Source organism: Fringilla coelebs (genome assembly GCF_963513975.1).
Source record: "Fringilla coelebs genome assembly, chromosome: 14".
In the NCBI taxonomy this organism is placed as follows: domain Eukaryota; kingdom Metazoa; phylum Chordata; class Aves; order Passeriformes; family Fringillidae; genus Fringilla; species Fringilla coelebs.
This window is the reverse complement of record NC_140040.1, coordinates 15,267,984-15,288,569: the sequence shown is the minus strand read 5'-3', so window position 1 is coordinate 15,288,569 and position 20,586 is coordinate 15,267,984. Positions and strand designations below refer to the sequence as shown.

The 20,586-nt window shown below is 40.2% G+C and overlaps 1 protein-coding gene across 1 annotated transcript in view; it reads left to right on the top strand.

The window, feature by feature from the left end:
* The window catches only part of TSHZ3 (teashirt zinc finger homeobox 3), a 63,349-nt gene extending 47,429 nt beyond the window's left edge, over window positions 1–15,920 (top strand). The window contains exon 2 of the mRNA XM_084215260.1: window positions 12,217–15,920. Within this exon, the coding sequence (XP_084071386.1) occupies window positions 12,217–15,416 (3,200 nt within the window). The 3' untranslated portion in view covers window positions 15,417–15,920. The remainder of the gene's footprint in view (window positions 1–12,216) is intronic.
* Window positions 15,921–20,586: the final 4,666 nt, after the last annotated feature.

Genomic DNA, 20,586 nt, shown 5'->3' with positions numbered 1-20,586 from the left:
AGCAGCTGAATTGCAAGTCAGAATCAGAGATTTAGAAAAAAATGTCTGCTTGATAATGTCCTTTGCCATGACAAAGTACAGTCACAGGAGTAGTAAAAGGCTAGAAGAATGGCCAGACAAAGACAGATCATCAGTTTGCCTTTAGTTTGAGACTCCTGCAAAGCTGTTACTTGAAAATACCTGCATTGAATACAGGAACATGGGGATTGTCATCTTACATGTATATTTAATCTTTGGTTATATTATTTCAAATGTTATGTAGCTATAATAGCATGAAATAGAAACCCCTACCTGATACAGAGAGAGATATTACACCATTTCTGTTACAATGCTCTGCTGCAAAAGGACTTTTAAAGGATTTCTAATGATAATGAAAATATTCTGATACAGCATTAAGGATTTCACTACTGAAATGTGTTTAATGTAAATATGCTGTCAGATACCCTTCAAGTAATTGACAAGAGCAGATGATTAGCAGTGTTCTCAATAGTGTTTTTGCATAATCTTACATTTTGACAGAACTCTTCAGCTGCTTTTTATTGTCAGTGCTCTGCAATCAGTAATACTTTTTCCTTGACATTTACTTTGTCATTATAAATCTTGTAAGTGGTCATTTAACTTGTTCAGTATGCGTGTAAGAATATCATTACTAACACGTTTGAAAAACGTCTTCCTGTTGAGGAACTATTGTGAAAGTAAACTTAAAAAACCCTAAATGAAGTAGGTTGATGAGTGAAATAAATACCTGTCTGTGAGCATTTTCATGCACATTTCAAGGATGATTTTAAAATCTCTCTCTTACTGAGCATTCACTCTTAAGTCATCAAATTCAACATGCTCGTTGGATTTTTTTTTTTAATCTGTTACTTTTTAATTTTAATACTATTGTTCAGTTATGATCATTTACATCTGACTGACCAAAATTAAACTCTTATGATCCATAAGCATTCATAATTACATACTGCATGTAACATTAATAGTCAATATAATAAACCTTCATCTTTATTGAAGCATCTCTTGTTTCTACAGCAGTTCTTTAATCTATCTCAATAGATTTCTAGTGTACAGCTCATATAGATTTGGTCAGTGACAAGGGTTAGAGTAGTCTTGTAGAACATTTACTTGTAGCTGTGAAAAGCCCACATTCATCAGAGGATTAGGTCGATCAGATTGTACCAGGATCAATGGAAGGACTGTGTGATCCCTCTTAGGCTGTAATGTGTTCACCTTCTTTGGAGAGAATTCACATACACACACATTTCTCTGTCTTAAAGCCATTTATCTCAGAATGTCAAATTGCAATAATTAACCATTATTGATCTTAAATTCAATTAACTTCATTAACACAGGTCATGATGAGGGTGCTGGTAAGGGAAAGGCTCTTGACAAGTGTCTTTTCTTATATGACATTGAATGTTCACAATCATGGCTATAAACTATTCATACTGTGCCACAGGAACATCTTTTAAAAATGACAGGAGTTTGGTTGGTGGCTCTGAAGCGACATTTTAATCCCCTCCCCCTCGTCTCCTAGTTCTCAGGGTTTTCCAGCAAATTTTCTATTCAGGAATCAGTGAACCATTTGTTTCTAGCACATTATCTTAGTGTGGCATTATAGCAAACCCCACCTATTCAAATACCCTTCTGTTCAATAGGTACTGGTAGATAGAGACTCATTTGCAGCAGTGTACATTAGTACACTTAGCAAATGAGTGAAATGAATATTCAGTGCTTCTTTTTGCTCCACATACGAAAAAAAAAAAAAGGAAAAGCTGGGTCCATCTTGTAGAGGTAATCCTGAGAATCTCTGCTTGTTTCAAGTCCTAAGATTCATATTGCAGTCAATAGTTGTTTTTCTTAAATGAGGGCTGAATAGCAACTGTGAAAGGACACAAAGCTTTGTTGGCCCACACTGAGCTCCTTTCTTAACAGAGGAACTTCATTATAAGCACAAGTTCACAATAGCTGAAATTGTGATTGAAATCATTTGGATTTCTACTATACCATTCATACAGATGTATAGAGTTTATTGTAAGGAGGCACTGCAGCCAAAATAGCTATTGAAGCTACTGTAGAAAGGGCTTCAATGGGAGATGCAAGTTTGCAACAAAATGAAGGATCAGGCTGAAAGTCTTTTGGTACATTTTGAATGTCTTTAGTAGGCATGATTATTTACAAATAAATCACCAAGTAGAATGACTCACTGCAATGAACTGAAGAGTTTTAGGTGAAAACTTGATTTTTATAAATTTCACAGCGAAGGTGGCAGCTCCGGAGATGTGTGTGTATGATTAGTACAGCTAAACACAAATACAGCACCAGATTCTAGTTACTGTAAAATTTGTAAGATGTGGGCAAATTAGGAGCAACCAAATATGTGGGAAGATTACAGAAAGTAAGGTGCAAGATTTTTCCTTGGTGTAAAAAAAAATTTAAACCGTATCAGAAAACTGAGAAATGTGCATAAAGAGAAATGACAACATCAGTTTTGTTCAGAAACAGATTTCTGTGACAATTAAATGGTCATTTTGTCACTACATTTGCTATTTCCACTCCACTATACAAGCATTTACTGAGAAGAAGCAGGGCAGAAGCAGAATGGTTTGATTACTGCATTTGAAGAAACTGAAGTTCCCTTACAACATCTGTTTGCTCAGTGAAGGATTATAATAATTACGAGCTATTAGAGCCATATTGAGAACTTCTATGCTCATGGCTGCTTATCCCAGAGTTGGCTGTGAATCTTGTATGAGTTTGTGGAATGCCCTGTGTGCTTTTCAGTGATTAAAAGATGCCACCCAAATGTCTGGTATCAAGCAGAGATTGTGTCACTCTGTATTTTGGTACCAATTCATACAGAGAATTTGGCTTCGTCTTGCCAGGATGTTGACTGTGACTTTTAACTAAAAAAGAAAACAACCCCCAAAACAAACATTTTTTTTTTTCTTTGAATGTTCTGGTAAATATTTTTGTCCATTTGAGGAAATAGTAATTCTGTGCTTAGAAAAATTCTACAGAGTCCAAAGAACAGTTAGGGTCAAGTGTAACATGAAGGTTTTTTTCTCTGCTGCTGAACTGCTGTTTCACTGACTCCCACTGTCATGTGTGCTTGCATGGAGTGGCACTCTCTAGCAAGTCTGTAGTACTTCACACCAAGCAACTGCCTTGGAAACCAAGGAAAAGCCACTTTTGTCTAACTTCAGAGTGGATTACATTTATTCATGTTGAATTATTTATACAGCAAATATAGGTGGGGGTTTTTCCTGTTAGTAATGCGCTTGGCCATTGAATTGATGATATTTATGTGAAATTTTTGAAACTGGGGCTGCTTGTGAGCTGAAACTTCACCTGGTTTCCTGGTCCCTGGTGGTGTTTCCCCTTTGTGGCTGGGTAACTGACCCTTGACTGCCCCATGGACAGGGAGGAACTTCATGCTCCTTGGAATGGTGTTCATTTGTACCTTCAGTGCAGTTGGAGGAAGAGCAGCCTTTCCCAGGGAAGGTGGAGGTGTGGGGATGGGAGGAAGAGGAGGGTGCTGCAGGGATGTTGATAAAATGGGATCACAAGACCCAGGATTGAAGCAAACTGAGGAGCAGTTGAGAATTCCCACTGGGTGCTCCCAGTCTCTGTTGCTCATTTGCCTCCTTGGTCTGGTACTAGTGGTGTTTGTGAAAGGCTGGTTTTATGGTGGCAGGGAGGCCAAGAAGGGTTTTTTTCTCCTTTTTCCAGCAGGATCCAGAAATTCCAGGCATATGCCCATAGGAGCTGTTCAAATCTCTTCTCCCCCAGAGTGCAAAGGGGAAAGGAGATGGATTCCACAAAATACCATAGCAAGGAAGGTCCTTCTGTCATTGTGACAGTCCATAACCTTTCTCTGCCTTTCCACTGGATTACTGAACAGCTCCCCAGCTGTGGTGCTTTAGGCAGCCAGCTGTATTGTGTGTGTGTGAGACTGCAAATTGAGGTTAAACCCCTTAAAAATCTGTTCTTCTTGGACAGAAAGGCTCCAAACTCTTGTTCTTGTGAAGTTTGTCCTAAGCAAGTCATTCACTCCTGTCTGTACAAGAATGATACCTGGAGAAAGTCTCAAGAAATCAATACAATTTTGTTCATTAAGAGTAACTTGGAGCTTGGTTCTCAGCCAAGGCTTTTTAATGTTTGGATCCCTTCTTGTCAAAAAGCTCTTGTAGAAGGTGGCAGGTGAACTGTTCAAGCGAGAGAGATTTCAGACTGATCCTCGTGCATAGAAGGGCACACTGCAGTGTGCTGGGATCAGGTGCTCCTCTCCACATCAGGAAACAGCGGTGCTGTGTTTCAAGGGTGAGTAATTTGAATGGGTTTTAGAAAAAACATTGAATTCAGGGAGTTTAGGCCCTAGGGAGAAATCAAGGCAGGGTGCAGTTTTGGAGGAGGGAAGCGCGATCCATCATGTTCCATCTCCAGCACAGAGTGGGTGTCACAGTGTACCTGAGTCCTGCTGTGTGCTGGGAGCAGAGAGCTCTTCACAGGAGAGTTGTGACAATACTTCAGAAACCTTCCCTATTTTCCCCACTGTGAAAGGAAGTTTGCTGGCAGCCTGCAGGTTCAACATCCACTGGATCCCAGCAGCTTGGCTGTAACCACAGGCTCTGGGTTGTGCTGAGTACATGCACCTGTGGGCATTTCACTGGGGGAAATAATTGTTTCAGCTGAAAACTGGCAATTATTTTCAATTATACACGTATATTGTATTCACATAAACACACTGTGAGGGAACATAGGAACAGAACAAACTTAAGTCATCTTCCCATGTTTTATGTAAATAGCTGAATTATATATATTAACCTACAGGAGTAACAGGCTCCTTCACTTGTCTTCATGTCTAGCACCAGACAATTAATTTTTTAACTTCTTTCCAGGTTTTCTGCTGTAAACTCTGGATAAGAATGTTTCCTCCACAGGGCTGATGTGAAAAATAAAGTACTCATTGAAGCTCTTGAACACCTCAGTTAAAGATGCTGTCCAATAGTTCCAAGCTGTTTCTAAGCCATCATTTTATGGTAGGGTATACTGTTTTTTCAAGTCTATATTTAGTGAAGGAGATAATACATATATGTGAGGTTTTCACTTTGTCATTTAAGAAGTATCTAAATAGTGTTTGCTTTCAGAAAAAAGAATGCCTCCCTTATCAGAATTCATAGCAGTTTTTGAATGTTTTCTCTCTTCATTTGTGAGTGGTCTGTATGACACATTTCTTGTGGCTCTGTAAAGTCCAAAGTGAACAGGAGACCTGAGTCCTGTACTTCCTTTAAGCTGCACAAAACCCAGGGGGGTTTGGAATACAGTGACATGAGGAAAAGGTGCCTGATGTAAAATTGCTTTGTTCTGTGCTTAGGTGGCCCACACTGTAATGACACATAAACTAATTCCTTGTTATCATCTCTTCACTGTGTGTCCTTGTCCGTGTAATTCTCATCTCTTAGCACTTACAGTTGATTTGGCCTCTCTGAAGTCTTTCCAAATGTAATACCAGTCCAGGATGCTGAATCAGAGCAGCTGGCTAGCTTCCTCTGGCCTATTTCTGAGCTCTCTGTGGCAGACAGCTGCAGTATTTTCATGAAGGAACAAACAAAATGCACTTCAAAGTTTTCAGTGCCTAATGACAGCCACCCATCCGACCGACATCCTATGCCACCTCCATCCACACCACTTCCCAGCGACTTAATCCTACACTCCCAATGGCATGAAAAGGCTGCAGATTTATCAACATACAAAAAAATCCAGCTAAACAAGCATTAATCATGCACATCACATCAAATTAACATGTTCAAAATTAATATTCTTGACCTTGCCAGTGGGCAGAATAATCCGTCTTGCAGTGGGCTCGCGCTCCGGTGCGAGGTACCGGGGACTTGAGCCGACGTGAGAGAGAAGTGCTGACCTCTTCACTTGGAAATAACATTTCTCTCCCATAATAGACAGTCTTGCCTCTATGAAACGGAACCTTTGACCTTTCTAACAGGAATAATGTCCCTGTCAAGGTGCTGGGTAATCAGTATTGCCATGCCCGTTTAGGGACTCTTGTCATTTGCCACTCTTGTAAGCAGGGCAGTCACTCCTGCCTCCCATCCTGACTGCCTAATGAGGAATATGTGAACATCTCTGCCAAGGAGAGAGCCTCAAATACAATTTCAGCTACATGGGAATTAACAGTTAGTCTCAGTATAGAAATAGCTCATGTTGTGGGTGAAATGTTTGCCTTTCTTGCTGTGAGTGGAAGGCCTGTGGAGTGGGAGTTTTCTAACAGACTAATATAACTCTTTTATATGCCTTCATTTGCATTAGGTCTTTGATTGACTCCATCCACCGAGCTGGTTTTCTCTTGCTTCTGCTCATTAATTTTGTGAATAAGGTTCATTGGCACAGTCAGATCATCTCCATGCTGCTGTTCCTCTGTTGGCTTTCTCTGCGCTGGTGTTGGGACTCAGCTGCCTCTAAACTCCAAATGGTCCCACCAAAACTGGGAACTCTGAGGTTTTTTTAAAGATTGCTTAAACATTTAAAAGATACTCTATTAATTTCTCAGGTGGCTGGTGTCTGATTTAAAACAGAATGGGACAAGTATTTAGGAGAAGGCTGTGCACTGCCAGCAGCAGGGGCAGTGACAGGAGCCTCCTCTTGTGCAGTGCCATGGAATGGGGAGTGGGGGTCAGGGTGCAGAGGGACTTTCTCTGGCAGAATCCCACTCACTGCTCCACTTTGTGACCTAATATGATCCTTTTCCCCTCTTTCTTTTTTAATGGGAATATAATATTGATCCCGTAAGCACTAAGAGCATTTCTGCTCCTGATCCCATTCTGCTGTTATTTTTTTTTTCAAATCTCAAATGTAGATGGGCTCAGGTTCTTTAAGGATTGAGAAGTTTCTTTTCCCAATGAACTCAAAATTAAATGGTTTGGAAGATGACTCTTAGTATTAATTGATGATTTTGAATGATGCATAACAAAGATGAGCTAATTTTTTTTTTAATAGAGAGCCATTTGGTTCAAGCAAAAATACTTCCAAGAAACTGAGTGGTTTTGATAAACTTTTGTAGCTGAGTGTTTCTCATGTGAGAAGAATATTGGAATGTTTTGTTCCTTTTCAAGCAAACATATACACTAGTTTAAATATACCCCCAGTGAGCTAATTAAAACAAAAGAAAAATTTTTGGCAAGAAAAAAAACATAATTAAAACAAGAAATTTCAAAAGTATTGAAAGGAAATATTTGGATGAAATATTTGGATACATCCAAGCCAAATTATATGGTTTCAGCTGTATTTTTCAGAAAATGGGGGGAAAAAAATGTGCATATAATTGGATTTTGGAGAACAGTAAAACACACCTCTAGTGCTGTGGTCCTGTATTTGCAAACAGTCTCAAGGAGGTGTGTGTCCAGCCACTCACTGGGGGGGTGTTGCCATGGAGGGAGGGGATGACAAGCCTGGAGAAAAGGAGGCTTTGGGGTGATCTTATCACTCTGCACAGCTCATGAAAGGTGCCTGTGCTCAGCTGGGGCTGGGCTCTTTCTCCAGCAGCACTGACACAACCAGGGCACGCAGCCTGGAGCTGCACCGAGGGAAATACAGGTTGGATAGCAGGAAAAAGTTTTTCACAGAAAGAGTGATGAAGTTCTGGAATGGCTGCCCAGGGAGGTGGTGGAGTCCCCATCCCTGGGTGTGTTTGACAAAGCCTGGATGTGGCACTGGGTGCCAGGGTTCAGGTGAGGTATTGGGGCTGGGTTGGACTTTTAAGGTCTTTTCCAACACAGTGATTCTGTGAATTCTGTGGCAAGCTGGTTTTGCTGGTTCTGCTCAGGAGCAGCTCTGGCAGTCAGGCTGGAGGTGCAGCTGTGGTGCTGGTGAGCCCAGGACATCAGCAGAGCACCCTGGTGAGCCCAGGACATCAGCAGAGCACCCTGGTGAGCCCAGGACAACAGCAGAGCACCCTGGTGAGCCCAGGACATCAGCTGAGCACCCTGGTGAGCCCAGGACATCAGCAGGCACACCCTGGTGAGCCCAGGACATAATAGAACACCCTGGTGAGCCCAGGACATCAGCAGAGCACCCTGGTGAGCCCAGGACATCAGCAGAGCACCCTGGTGAGCCCAGGACATCAGCAGGCACACCCTGGTGAGCCCAGGACATCAACAGGCACAGCTGCTCTGGCTCCATGGGGGCTCCAGTGTCTCTGGAGACACTGTGGGCAGGCTGCTGGTGCCTCTGCTCCTGTGCAGAGCCAGGTATATGAGTTTATTACTGTCTATGCAAAATGTAGATCATTTTGGACAGTGATGGATCACAATTTATTTCCACTGGCAAAGAAATGATCCATAGCTCAGTTATGAAGGTAATTCCCTCTTGTGTGGAAATGAATTGCATTATACCACAGCTTACTGTTATATATTGGTATCAAATGTGTTAATTTCATTGTTACCCAGCACTTCAGTTAATAATTACAACAAATATTAATGAGGGAACTGTCTCTTCTCAACCTCTCTATGGCTGTACCTGCAAGATGTTTCTGAACCCCTTTGATATCCTCTTCTCTAGAAACTTGAGTGCCACGCCAGGCAACAGCTTTCCACTTTTTGTCAAACACTGTGTCACAGTGACACCACTGCTCAATTTACAGGCAATTTCCTGTGGGTTATGGTGCCCTGTGAGATGTAAACTAAACACTTTTTTGAGAACTGTGATTTTTTTTGGTCCTTTTTCTCTGGAAAAACAAAACCCAGAACTGCCTAATTTCTTTCATTTCCACTTTTATTAACTTCTGCCACTAGAATTGCCTTTAAAGTTGTTTCTTTTCCCTTCAGACTTTGCTGTTGAGGCATTGAAGAACAGTTTTACAGATGTCCTGCTGTTCAAACATTTATTCTACACTTGAAAAATATCGAACTACGAGCCTTTTTTGTCTTTTTGGTTTTTTTTTTTTTAACATAATAGGGTAATGGCTAAGTAAGGATGAGCTGGTGACAGTGCTTCTTATAAACAGTCTGTCCTCCAGGCAGTGAATCACAGTGGAAAACCCTTTTACCATCTCCTCCTGATTTTATTCCCTCCTTTCACAATCTCTTTGCTTTTCCTGTAGGTACCTCACCAAATAAGAAATTTCTTTGCTGTGGGCCTCCTTGTCCTTATTTCTGGTGCAGTGAGGCTGTTACCTTCGTCTGTGCTCATACTGACCATTTCTTGCCCCTGAGCAAGGTGTGCTGAGGCAGGGACCCTCCCACTAGAGCAGGTTCCATCTCCTCTGAGCAGGGGAGGGAGCAGAAGGAGCCCTTGGAGCTGTCACTTTTTCGGAGTTGCAGATTGCCGGGTTAAATTCCACACTGTCGTTTGTGCCTCATTTCCTGCATTTCTGGATCAAAGACTGATGTCACGAGTTGGCTTCACAACTTGAGCTCAGGAAGGGGAACAGCTATAGAGGAGGCAGCTCCTGGTTAACACGCAAATATGCTTGATAGTTGGTGAAAAGGGCAAAGAAAGCATGAAAGGTAAATAGATTTACATTTAAATGAGCCGCATGCTGGAGGTTTTCCCTAATGTAAAAGTCACTCTCTAAAAAAGCTGTGAATGTGACAAGTCTTTCAGTTCAAACAAAATTCATAAGACTTCAGCAGTAGGAGAAATAAAACTGTAAAGAATAACACACTAATTAGGGAGTTGGTTCTGTGCCCTCTGGTTGTGTTGGTGAGCAGTGGGTCCGAGGAGGTGTGCAGGGATGGAGCCCTTGGGTTTGGAATGTGATGTGGTGGTGGGGATGGGTGGCACACGCTCAGACAGGTGCTCAGCAGCCACAGAAAATTACACAGGTACACTCAGGGAGCCTTGGCGTGGCACCCCAGCCTGCAGGTGTCAGTGAGGTCTCTCTAAGGCAGGTAGTGTGGTGAGAACTTTGGGTGTTCTTTACTTTGTGAAAAGGAAATTATTATGCAGTTTCAAATCAGAGGCAAAGAAACAGTAGATGTAAAAGAAAACCTGTTTCCACAAGGGTGGAATAGGAAAAGGGTATTGTATTTGCTTCCAAGTCAGAGGTTTCATGCCATGATTCCTTCCTTCCATCTTTCCTTATTCAGTGGGATTTGGTGTGGCTGAGAGAGGGGCAGTTAACAATCAGTTGTCTGCACATTATCAGTAGCTATCCAACATTTTTCAGCTTCAGAGACTAATTTGAACTGCTTTCGTCTCCTGTGCTAAAGTTCTGAAATATGCACCTTTTTCGATTCTATGTTTTGGTTTTGTTGCAAGTATTTGCAGGACAGAGCTGAGCCTTATTTCAAGTTGCTGCTGGGTCTTTGATATACATAAAGTAACAATACTTTTTGTTCAAAATATTTTGAAAAAGCATAAAAAAGAGCAAAACAGCACAGCTCTATTTCATTAGAGTGGTATACTTGTTTCCAAAGTCTGATCTTAGTACCAGCCCCTTTGAAGCATCTTATGATAAAAATTTTTAATATAATTCTTTCAAACTCTGTGCTCCCAAATTTGAAAAACAGAACCCTTGCTGCTTGAATTTTCTGCATTGAAATTATCTGAACTGAAATAATCGATCATTATTATGTGTGGCTCTTATGTGATATGTTTGTGCTTTTAAAGGTTTAACTTGTGTTCTGAGGATCACATTATAACTTTACATGCTTGGAGGAAGATTTGCTATGGTTCATCCATGTGAAAGAACAGTAGTGAATATTTTGTATTACCTAACTGAACGAAGAAATAGTCCATGTGAAACTAAAAGCCTGATTTCATTGTCACTTTAACAGTTGTTTTGTCTCTTGTGGTTTTCTGATAACATTTAAACATATTTTCCCTGAAAGAAGTTTGCAAGGTTTAATACTCTGTGTGTGATACCTACTTTAGTGTTCTACATTTTTCAGTCTGTTGGTTAAAGTAGGGCTTTTTGGGGTGTAAACTGCTATTTTCTCTGCACTATTGCCTGAAGAAACAAGCTATAGGTTGTTCAAGCTACAAATACCCTACATTTTCCAGATGTGTTGCAGAGAAGGTCAAATGTCAGATGTCTTTTACCACAGATTGTACTGGAAATGTGACTTTTTTCAGTTTATAATTATCTTTGTGAGAGATTTTAAATTCCACTGAAGAGAGTCAGATTCTATTTTTGCTTTCCTGCAAATTAATGCATTATATAGAAATAGATAATTTTGATTAGTTAATGATTCCTTTCTTTAATGTTTCTATAATTTTCTTGCATAAAGGACAAACTTAGGTAGATTTAGTATATGTAAAACAGAAGCACCATGGAAAAAAATAATTGTTTACTGTCAGTTGCCAACTGTCCTATTCAAGAGGAGTATCTTAGATTTACATCACCAGTTGCATTACTTGAGAGGAAAAAAAGACAGGATCCCTGTTGGGTGTCCGTGTAGCTTATGCTGAGTAAATATTGACAAAGTAGTCTAAAGAGCAAACACTTTGACATTTGTAAGGTCCACTGGAAGGTCTTGTATATATTTATACAGCAAGAATGAGTGCAGCATACCAATTCCATTGAACTAGCTCCTGACATAATTCTGCATGGGCTTTCTTGTAGAAGAAGTTGTGTTAAAATGGGAATAGGACATTTGTTACACCCATAAAGAATATCCTCAAATTGCCTTGAATGAGTTGTTTCCAAAGGTTACATCACTTCCATTTAACCATCTCTTCTAAAATGTAACACGACTAATAATGATAACTTTAAAAAAATCTGATTTTTAAAATTTACTTTTACTGGCAATTTTTTTACTTTGTAGAAATTCTTGATGTTTGTTGTGCTCTATATTTATTAAAGATTGAGTCTCAAAACTGTAATGAGCAAAAAATGCTTGCTTAATTTAAATTGTGAATCTGTCTGTTAAGAAATGCATTAGGGGTAGGAGAAGCATAAGACATATTAATTGACAGACAGGAACTGCTGTCTCTGAGGTTGATACAAGTAATTTATTACTTTAGAAATGAATGCCACCTCCAGAATGTGCTTCATTAATTTCAAATTTAGTTTTAATTTCAAGCTGTTGCCCCTTGAGAAGAATAAGGTGGCAAATTATGTTTGAAGAGCAGATTTTTTTTTCTTGCTCTGAAGAAACACTAAATTTTAACTGTTTAATTTTACAAATAAGTACACTTCTTTGGCTAAAGCAAAAGTATGATGAGCAGAAACTAACTTGTATTTTCTTCTCTTCATAATAGCCTATGTTTCAGACGAACTAAAAGCAGCAGCGCTGGTGGAAGAAGATGTGGAACCTGATGAAAATGCAGTGGATGGGGAGCCTTCAGCAAAATATGCATGTCCAGAAAAAGACTTCAGTAAGAACTGCCAAAGCTACCAAAACTCTCCAGCAGCTGAGTTCTCTAGCCATGAAATGGACAGTGAGTCCCACATCAGTGAGACGAGTGACCGCATGGCGGACTTTGAGAGCAGCTCCATTAAAAATGAGGAAGAGAGCAAGGAGGTTTCCATACCGCTGGAAGACTCCACGGTGTCTGATAGTTTAGAACAAATGAAGGCCGTGTATAATAACTTCCTCTCCAATTCCTACTGGTCCAATCTCAATCTGAACCTTCACCAGCCAATTTCAGAAAAAAACAACGGCAGCAGCAGCAGTAGCAGCAGCAGCAGCAGCAGTTGTGGAAGTGGCAGCTTTGACTGGCACCAGACTGCGATGGCCAAAACACTGCAGCAAGTTTCTCAGAGCAGAATTCTGCCAGAACCAAGCCTTTTTAGCACAGTCCAGCTGTACAGACAGAGCAGTAAGCTCTATGGCTCCATATTCACTGGAGCCAGTAAATTCCGCTGTAAAGACTGCAGTGCTGCCTACGATACTTTAGTAGAATTAACAGTGCACATGAATGAAACAGGACATTATCGAGATGACAACCACGAAACAGATAACAATAACCCCAAAAGATGGTCCAAACCTCGCAAACGTTCCTTGCTTGAAATGGAAGGGAAAGAAGATGCCCAGAAAGTGCTAAAGTGTATGTACTGTGGTCATTCATTTGAATCTCTTCAGGATTTGAGTGTTCATATGATCAAAACAAAACACTACCAAAAAGTGCCTCTGAAGGAACCTGTTACACCTGTAGCAGCAAAAATTATCCCAGCTACTAGAAAGAAAGCGTCACTGGAGCTTGAACTTCCAAGTTCCCCAGACTCCACGGCTGGGACACCAAAAGCCACGATCTCGGATAGCAACGATGCACTCCAAAAGAACTCCAATCCCTACATTACGCCAAATAACCGCTACGGTCACCAGAACGGGGCCAGCTACGCCTGGCACTTCGAGGCGAGGAAATCTCAGATTCTGAAGTGCATGGAGTGTGGAAGTTCACATGACACCCTGCAGGAGCTCACGGCTCACATGATGGTGACGGGACATTTTATTAAAGTCACTAACTCTGCCATGAAAAAAGGGAAACCGATTATAGAAGCCCCAGCCACACCGACGATAACGTCCTTAGTAGATGAGAAGGTCCAGTCCGTGCCACTAGCTGCCACCACCTTTACATCTCCTTCCAACACACCTTCTAGTGTTTCCCCTAAATTAAATGTTGATATTAAGAAAGAAGTAGATAAGGAAAGAGTCATTGCTGATGACAAAATGAAAGACAAAGAGAAGTCAAGTGAAGATGAGGAGAAGTATGATATCTCCTCAAAATACCATTACTTGACTGAAAATGACCTAGAGGAGAGCCCTAAGGGGGGATTAGATATATTGAAGTCTTTAGAAAACACGGTTACATCAGCTATAAACAAAGCCCAGAATGGCACACCGAGCTGGGGGGGCTACCCCAGCATTCATGCTGCCTACCAGCTGCCTAATATGATGAAGCTGTCGTTGGGCTCATCTGGGAAGAGTACGCCCTTAAAACCTATGTTTGGAAACAATGAACTAGTGTCACCAACTAAAAACCAGCCCTTAGTGTCTCCACCCAGCAGTCAGACCTCGCCTGTGCCAAAAACCAACTTTCATGCCATGGAAGAATTGGTAAAGAAGGTCACTGAGAAGGTGGCTAAGGTGGAGGAGAAGATGAAAGAGCCTGAAGGAAAGCTCTCTCCACTGAAGCGTGCGACGCCTTCGCCGTGCAGCAGTGAAGTCAGTGAACCCCTTAAGATGGAGCCCCCCAGTGATGGTGGCTTTAAAAGCCAGCAGAACAGCCCAGTTCCTCAGAGAGATGGTTGCAAAGACAGCCCAACTGTAGAACCTGTGGAAAACGGGAAAGAGCCTGTGAAATCCATTGTAGGTTCTTTAAGTAGCAGCACGGCCATCATCACTGACCACCCTCCCGAACAGCCATTTGTAAATCCATTAAGTGCACTACAATCTGTCATGAACATTCACCTGGGCAAGGCAGCAAAGCCATCTTTGCCCGCTCTGGATCCAATGAGCATGCTTTTTAAAATGAGCAACAGTTTGGCAGAAAAGGCTGCAGTGGCCACCCCACCTCTACAGTCCAAAAAATCAGACCACTTAGACCGTTATTTTTATCATGTCAACAATGACCAACCCATAGATTTGACGAAAGGCAAGAGTGACAAAAGCTGCTCTTTGGGTTCAGCGCTTTTGTCATCCACATCGACATCTTCTGCATCTTCTTCATCTACAGTGACAACAGCAAAGACATCTGCAGTCGTGTCATTCATGTCAAACTCGCCGCTACGCGAGAATGCCTTGTCAGATATATCTGATATGCTGAAGAACCTGACAGAAAGTCACACATCAAAATCTTCCACACCTTCCAGCATATCTGAGAAATCTGACATTGATGGTACCACAATAGAGGAACCAGAAGAGAGTACACCAGCTCAGAAAAGGAAGGGACGTCAGTCTAACTGGAACCCTCAGCACTTGCTCATATTGCAGGCCCAGTTTGCAGCCAGCTTACGGCAGACTTCAGAGGGGAAATACATCATGTCAGACTTGAGCCCTCAAGAAAGAATGCACATTTCCAGGTTTACGGGACTCTCAATGACCACAATTAGCCACTGGCTGGCCAATGTGAAATACCAGCTCCGAAGGACGGGGGGAACTAAGTTCCTTAAAAATTTGGACACTGGGCACCCAGTGTTCTTTTGTAATGACTGTGCTTCACAGATCAGAACTCCTTCAACTTATATCAGTCATCTTGAATCGCATCTGGGTTTCAGGTTAAGAGACTTGTCCAAACTGTCCAGTGAACAGATTAACAATCAGATAGCACAAGCAAAGTCACCGTCGGAAAAACTGGTGACGTCCTCTCCAGAGGAAGATATCGGAACTTCTTATCAGTGCAAACTTTGTAACAGGACTTTTGCAAGCAAGCATGCTGTTAAACTTCATCTTAGTAAAACACATGGGAAGTCACCAGAGGATCATCTTCTGTATGTTTCGGAGTTAGAGAAGCAGTAGCATTTGCTTTTGATTAAAATAACTGTAATTTGCTTTGAGGAAAACTGTCAAAGACGCCTTAAAGCTACTGTTTAGTTCTTGGCACATGTTCTTATTTTAACTCCAGAGTCGCTCTGGGCTGAACTGTTTTGTATAACTGTACAGTGTTTAAATAGAGGTGCATAATCAGCTGTTGTTACTGGTAAAATATGAAGGTTAAAATGCAGTGGTAAGTGTTTGGAACTTTGTGTAAATTGGATTTAGTTGCTGTGCATCCCTCTGATGCATCAAGCTGCATGCATTAACAGACAGTTTAATTAAGCATTTATAACTAATTCTGGTGCACTTTTTCATGTGACCTAAGTGTGCTGGTATTTCTCACCCTATAATCTTTAGCCCTCTGAGTACTTTGAAGCACTTTTGCATCAATTTGGTAAAAATGTAAGGATATGCTTTTTTTTTAGACCCTTACTAGCTTAGTTCTGATTACTAATATGAACCTCCATTTATGCAGAGGTGTCTCACACCTTGAAATTTAAAAATATAATTTTCACATTGAAACATAGATGTATATATTGTATAGATTTCAAAATCTCTTATGGAAAATGTGATTGTGGTTAATGCCATTTTCTTTTTTTTCAGCATTTTTAGCAGCAGCGGGGTTTGTACCTGATAAGACCCAGGTATAAACTGTACCTATATATAGTGTATATTTCATTTTTTTTTAGATCTAATGGTTTTTCCTTTAACAATCAAACATTGTAAATTATGTGATTAAAGATACCACAGATAACATTTATAAAGTATTCAGAAACATTATTCTTAAAGCAAAGTATGTTTTGCTTTGTTTTGCTATACAGTACATCTATATTAAGAGAGGTTCATGTTTAAATTATACATATTTATTAGTGTTGCAATCATTTGTTTGGTTTTTTTTGCTTTTGTTTTTGTTTTTTTTTTTTTTTTTTAATTGTCTGAAGAAACAGAAGCCACGGACTGCATTCCTGGCGTACATTCTAACTGTTTTGCACAACATGACTTTTAAAGGTATTTATTAGTAAAAAAAATAAAAATAAAATAAAAAGAGAAAATTCAAAATAAACTCAGTGCTCAAAGGGTTAAATCTATTTGAAAAACTTGTACTGTATTTCCTAAACATTGATAAAGCCTTTAAAATGTTTGTACTGTAATACTTTGCTTAAAAAGTTATGAGGCATTCTGTGATATAACCTCTTTTACTTATTTATAAGCGCTCTTGGTTGTTATTTCCTATTGTAGAATGCCTTTTTATTTCAATTGGTAACTTTCTGTTTTGTTCTGCCTAATTATTCTCCCAAGATTCCATACTGCAGCTTTATCTTTAGGCATATGAAAGGTAACCCGTGGTTACCAGCACACTAAGTGATTCTGTTCGTCTCCATTTTTGGCAGTTAATTTGCAGAAGTAACTGACAGCTGACACCATATGAGAATCTATGTATAAAATATTGGCATGTAAACAGCACAGACACTGTAATGCACTCTGTGCCCTGTTTTGTTGTTGACAATGAAGCACCATTATATGACTCTTCATATAACCTTTTTTTCTACAGCAGCATTAAAATTGTCTTTTTGCTATAATTTTGTGTTGCGTTCACAATTATGTCTGAAATGTGCTACGACTAACGAGCACATTAAAATTAAATTGTATGCTATCTGTTTATGACTGAAGCTTGAGTAGGTTTCTTCATCTGCCAGGTGCTGGCAGTCAAAAGCTGCACATAAATCACTGGAGTTTTAGTGAACTTTAGCATTTAAAGAGCAGGGTAGCACTTATTCAAAGGCTGCATTAACAGAGATTTTTTTCCCCCAGAAGAGATAAATGAGCGTTATAACTCCCTTTAAAGCACCAGGTAAGGCTGGCTGTGGAGAGGGGGGTTAGCAGCAGTGCATGGCACAGCAAAGAGGTGTTTGGCTGTGAGCTCACACCCAGGCAGGCACCGCTGCTCACCCGCCTTCCTCCTGGATGCACTGGGCACAGTCTGCAGCCGAGGGTGTTCCACAGCTCAGAGAATCCCTCCCCACCTACCCAGCACTTCCAAATGACAGGAGGAGGAACCTGAGACCAGTGACTCCAACGTTGTGGTTTTGAAGTGAGTCCTCTCCTGGCCCTGCCTGCTGCAGGTAGAGAGGGGGAGAGGAGGTGAATGAACACAGCCAAAAAAAAGCAAATAATCTGGAGCATTTATATGATAATGACAGACTCCTGCTGGTGTTGACAGGTCATCCCATCATCACCTTTGAAAACAATTTGCATCTCCAAACACCTGTATTCTATGCATGTAAGTGATGCCTTTTGCCAGTGAGGTGAATTCTGAGTGCAGAGATGGTCACAGGGGAACCAAATCCACCATTACAGCACTTCAGCATCCTGAGGGAGAACTACCATCCCAATGCCAATTGTACAGTTTCCTTTCTGTTTTTAAAAAATCCACTGTCTTCCAGTAAGCAACTAATTGAATCTTTGGTTCTCTTTGCCTTTCTGCCTTTCTTTCCATTTTTCCATCTTTCTCTGTAATGTTAAAGGCCAGTACCATGTCTCAAAAATGTGTTGGGATGTTCTGTTCATTCTACAGCAAATGCTGCTAAGTGGACCAAGTGAATGGGATCAGGGCTTTGGTTTTTTGGTTTTTTTTCCCCTCCTTTTGGCTCACACTTGTGTCTGATTTTAAGGTCATTTGTGTGTCAATGTTTATGGCCTCAGCTCAAATTCCAGCAATAAAATCCCAGCAGTTTTACGGGTTGACTGTACCATCCCAGGAGTCCCTCACTTAGTGAGGAAAAGGAACCTGGCTGGCTGAAATCTTCCCTGGAGCTTCCCAGGTGCCTGTCCACACTTTTTACAAATCCATGATCTCAGTCTAAACCCAGCCAAACTTTTTACCTCTACAGCAGAGAATTCCTCTCTTGAAAATTATAACAGCTTAAATATAGTATTTGGTTGCAAACCAGAAATTCACACATAAGGAGACTGGCAGATTATTGCATATATTGTCAATCAATGTATTTTTAAGATGCACCATTGACTTATAATAGTAATGCTCAGAGCTCTGTATGCAATACTGTTATCTGGGACACGGGAGGGAGCAAAGGCAAGAGACTCCAGAGTCTGCAGGGTTCTTTCCACTCCCTCTTAAAATACAGGCAGGGCATCTGATGATCTGATGCAACCTCTCTGATCCTGTAAAAATCAGTTCCTGGGTCTGAAAGTGCAGTGAGGTGTACCAGCTACAAATTCAGGGAATGTCCAGATCTGCCAGCGTGGACCAGAAAGGACTTTTTAATGTGCTTCTTAAAATGTGCATGAAACTTTGCAAATGAATGGCTAGTCAGGATCTGAATATCCGAAATTTATTAAAATAAAGTTCAGCTTGCATTTCAGAACCTCCAGGACTGGCATACCAATGTGATTTCACATTATAAAGAATTTAGAGAATCAATGAACTAGAATAATGTTCTTTTCATCCATACACTGGTATGTATATTGGCATGGTAACTATTAGTGCTAACCAAATCACCAACCTAGCTGTGTTAAGATAATTTTTTTTCCTATTAGACAAACATGAAGGTATAAATGCAGGATTTTAAAATAAGCATCTGACTTCTGACTTTTGCTTTGCATTTGGTATTTTATTTATAAATATGCAGATCAAGTGCAAGAGAAAACAAAATGCCTCAAGAAAGAGGTTAAAAATGAAATTGTGATGGGTGAGAAGAGCTTTAAATCACAGGTGTATAAAGGTGACCCTGGTCTAACCCCACCCAAGTAGTGGCTTGTTGCAGCATACTGTATATCTTCCAGCCATCACATTTACGCAGTATCTTAAAATAACATTTGTGATAAATGTGCAATTTAACTAATTTATGGTGCTATGATGTGCTCAGGGCTACATGCAAGATGAAAATCTTAAATGGAGCTTGAACAGCTCACTTCACAACAAGAAATCAATATGCCAGATCTTAGAGAGCTGTTCACTGGAGTCAACATTTAGGAGAAAAAAAAAAAAAAATCAGGGAATGTATCTTTAAGTTTTAGTGAGGAGGAAATCTAAAATTAACTGAAATATGACTTTTAAGCTAATGTAAGGAACTGTTTCTGAAACCAAAATCTTTCTAGAATCTTCATTATATTTTATTTTTGTATTAAAATTGAAAGTATATTATTTTATTTATGCAGGTGCTTTTGTGGTAACCACTATGTGCAATTTTTTTATCCAAACCAAGGCAGATTAGTGTTATCAATATGGGAATTATCTGTTGCATTTAAATATGGCTATGTATTTTGCTATATGAAGCTAAGCATGATATGACTCTGCATGTTATGACAGCAAAAAAATCTGGCTATACTTTGAGATTTAAAAAAATACTGGCATGTATTGAACGGAAGAACCTTTTTTAATTTGCAAGTTCTTATTTCAGCTGCAACAGAAAAAAAAAAGGAACAGTGGTGCAAGTGGAACAGAGACAACTGGTAATAAAGCTAAATTTAATTAATAAATTTTGTATTTTAAAGTACGCCTCCAGAGAGCCTTATATATTTCCTAGAAAAAATATCAAATTATTATGATCACTGCTGCCTGCTTTGTTTGGGTAACTTCTTGTTACAAGAATATGCCAGAGCTTAGGTATGGTGGTCTGTTACCCACGCTGCTCCACAGAGCTGAAATGCAGGGAATGGTCATAAAACTAGACTTTATCAAGGAAAGTAGAAAAAAGAATTCAATATTAGCAATTTTTTAAGAGTCATTGGATTGTCCTGTTAGGCAAAGATGAAAATTTCATCCTTTCAAGGATGAAATAGCACTTAATACTTGATTGGATAGTTACTGTTTTGGCATGGAAATACAAATGTGTAACTCCCTGGAGTATTACTAGTAAATACCTACAATCTCCCGGAAAAAACCCCAGTAAATTCTCTTCTCCTGGGACTCTGTACCAAGATGTGCCTTCCAGCCCTTGCTTGACCTGCTGTAGGTAAATGAGAGAACAAGAAATAATTATGGAGCTGCCATCTTGGGACATCAAAGTGGCTCTGTTGGTCGGGGTGTGGTAACAGTGAATTTTGTTCAGTTTTCAGTAATTATCCTGTAATAATGAATGGCTTGTATATGTTTAAAACTATAATATTACAGCCCTCATTGAAGAGCATTTGC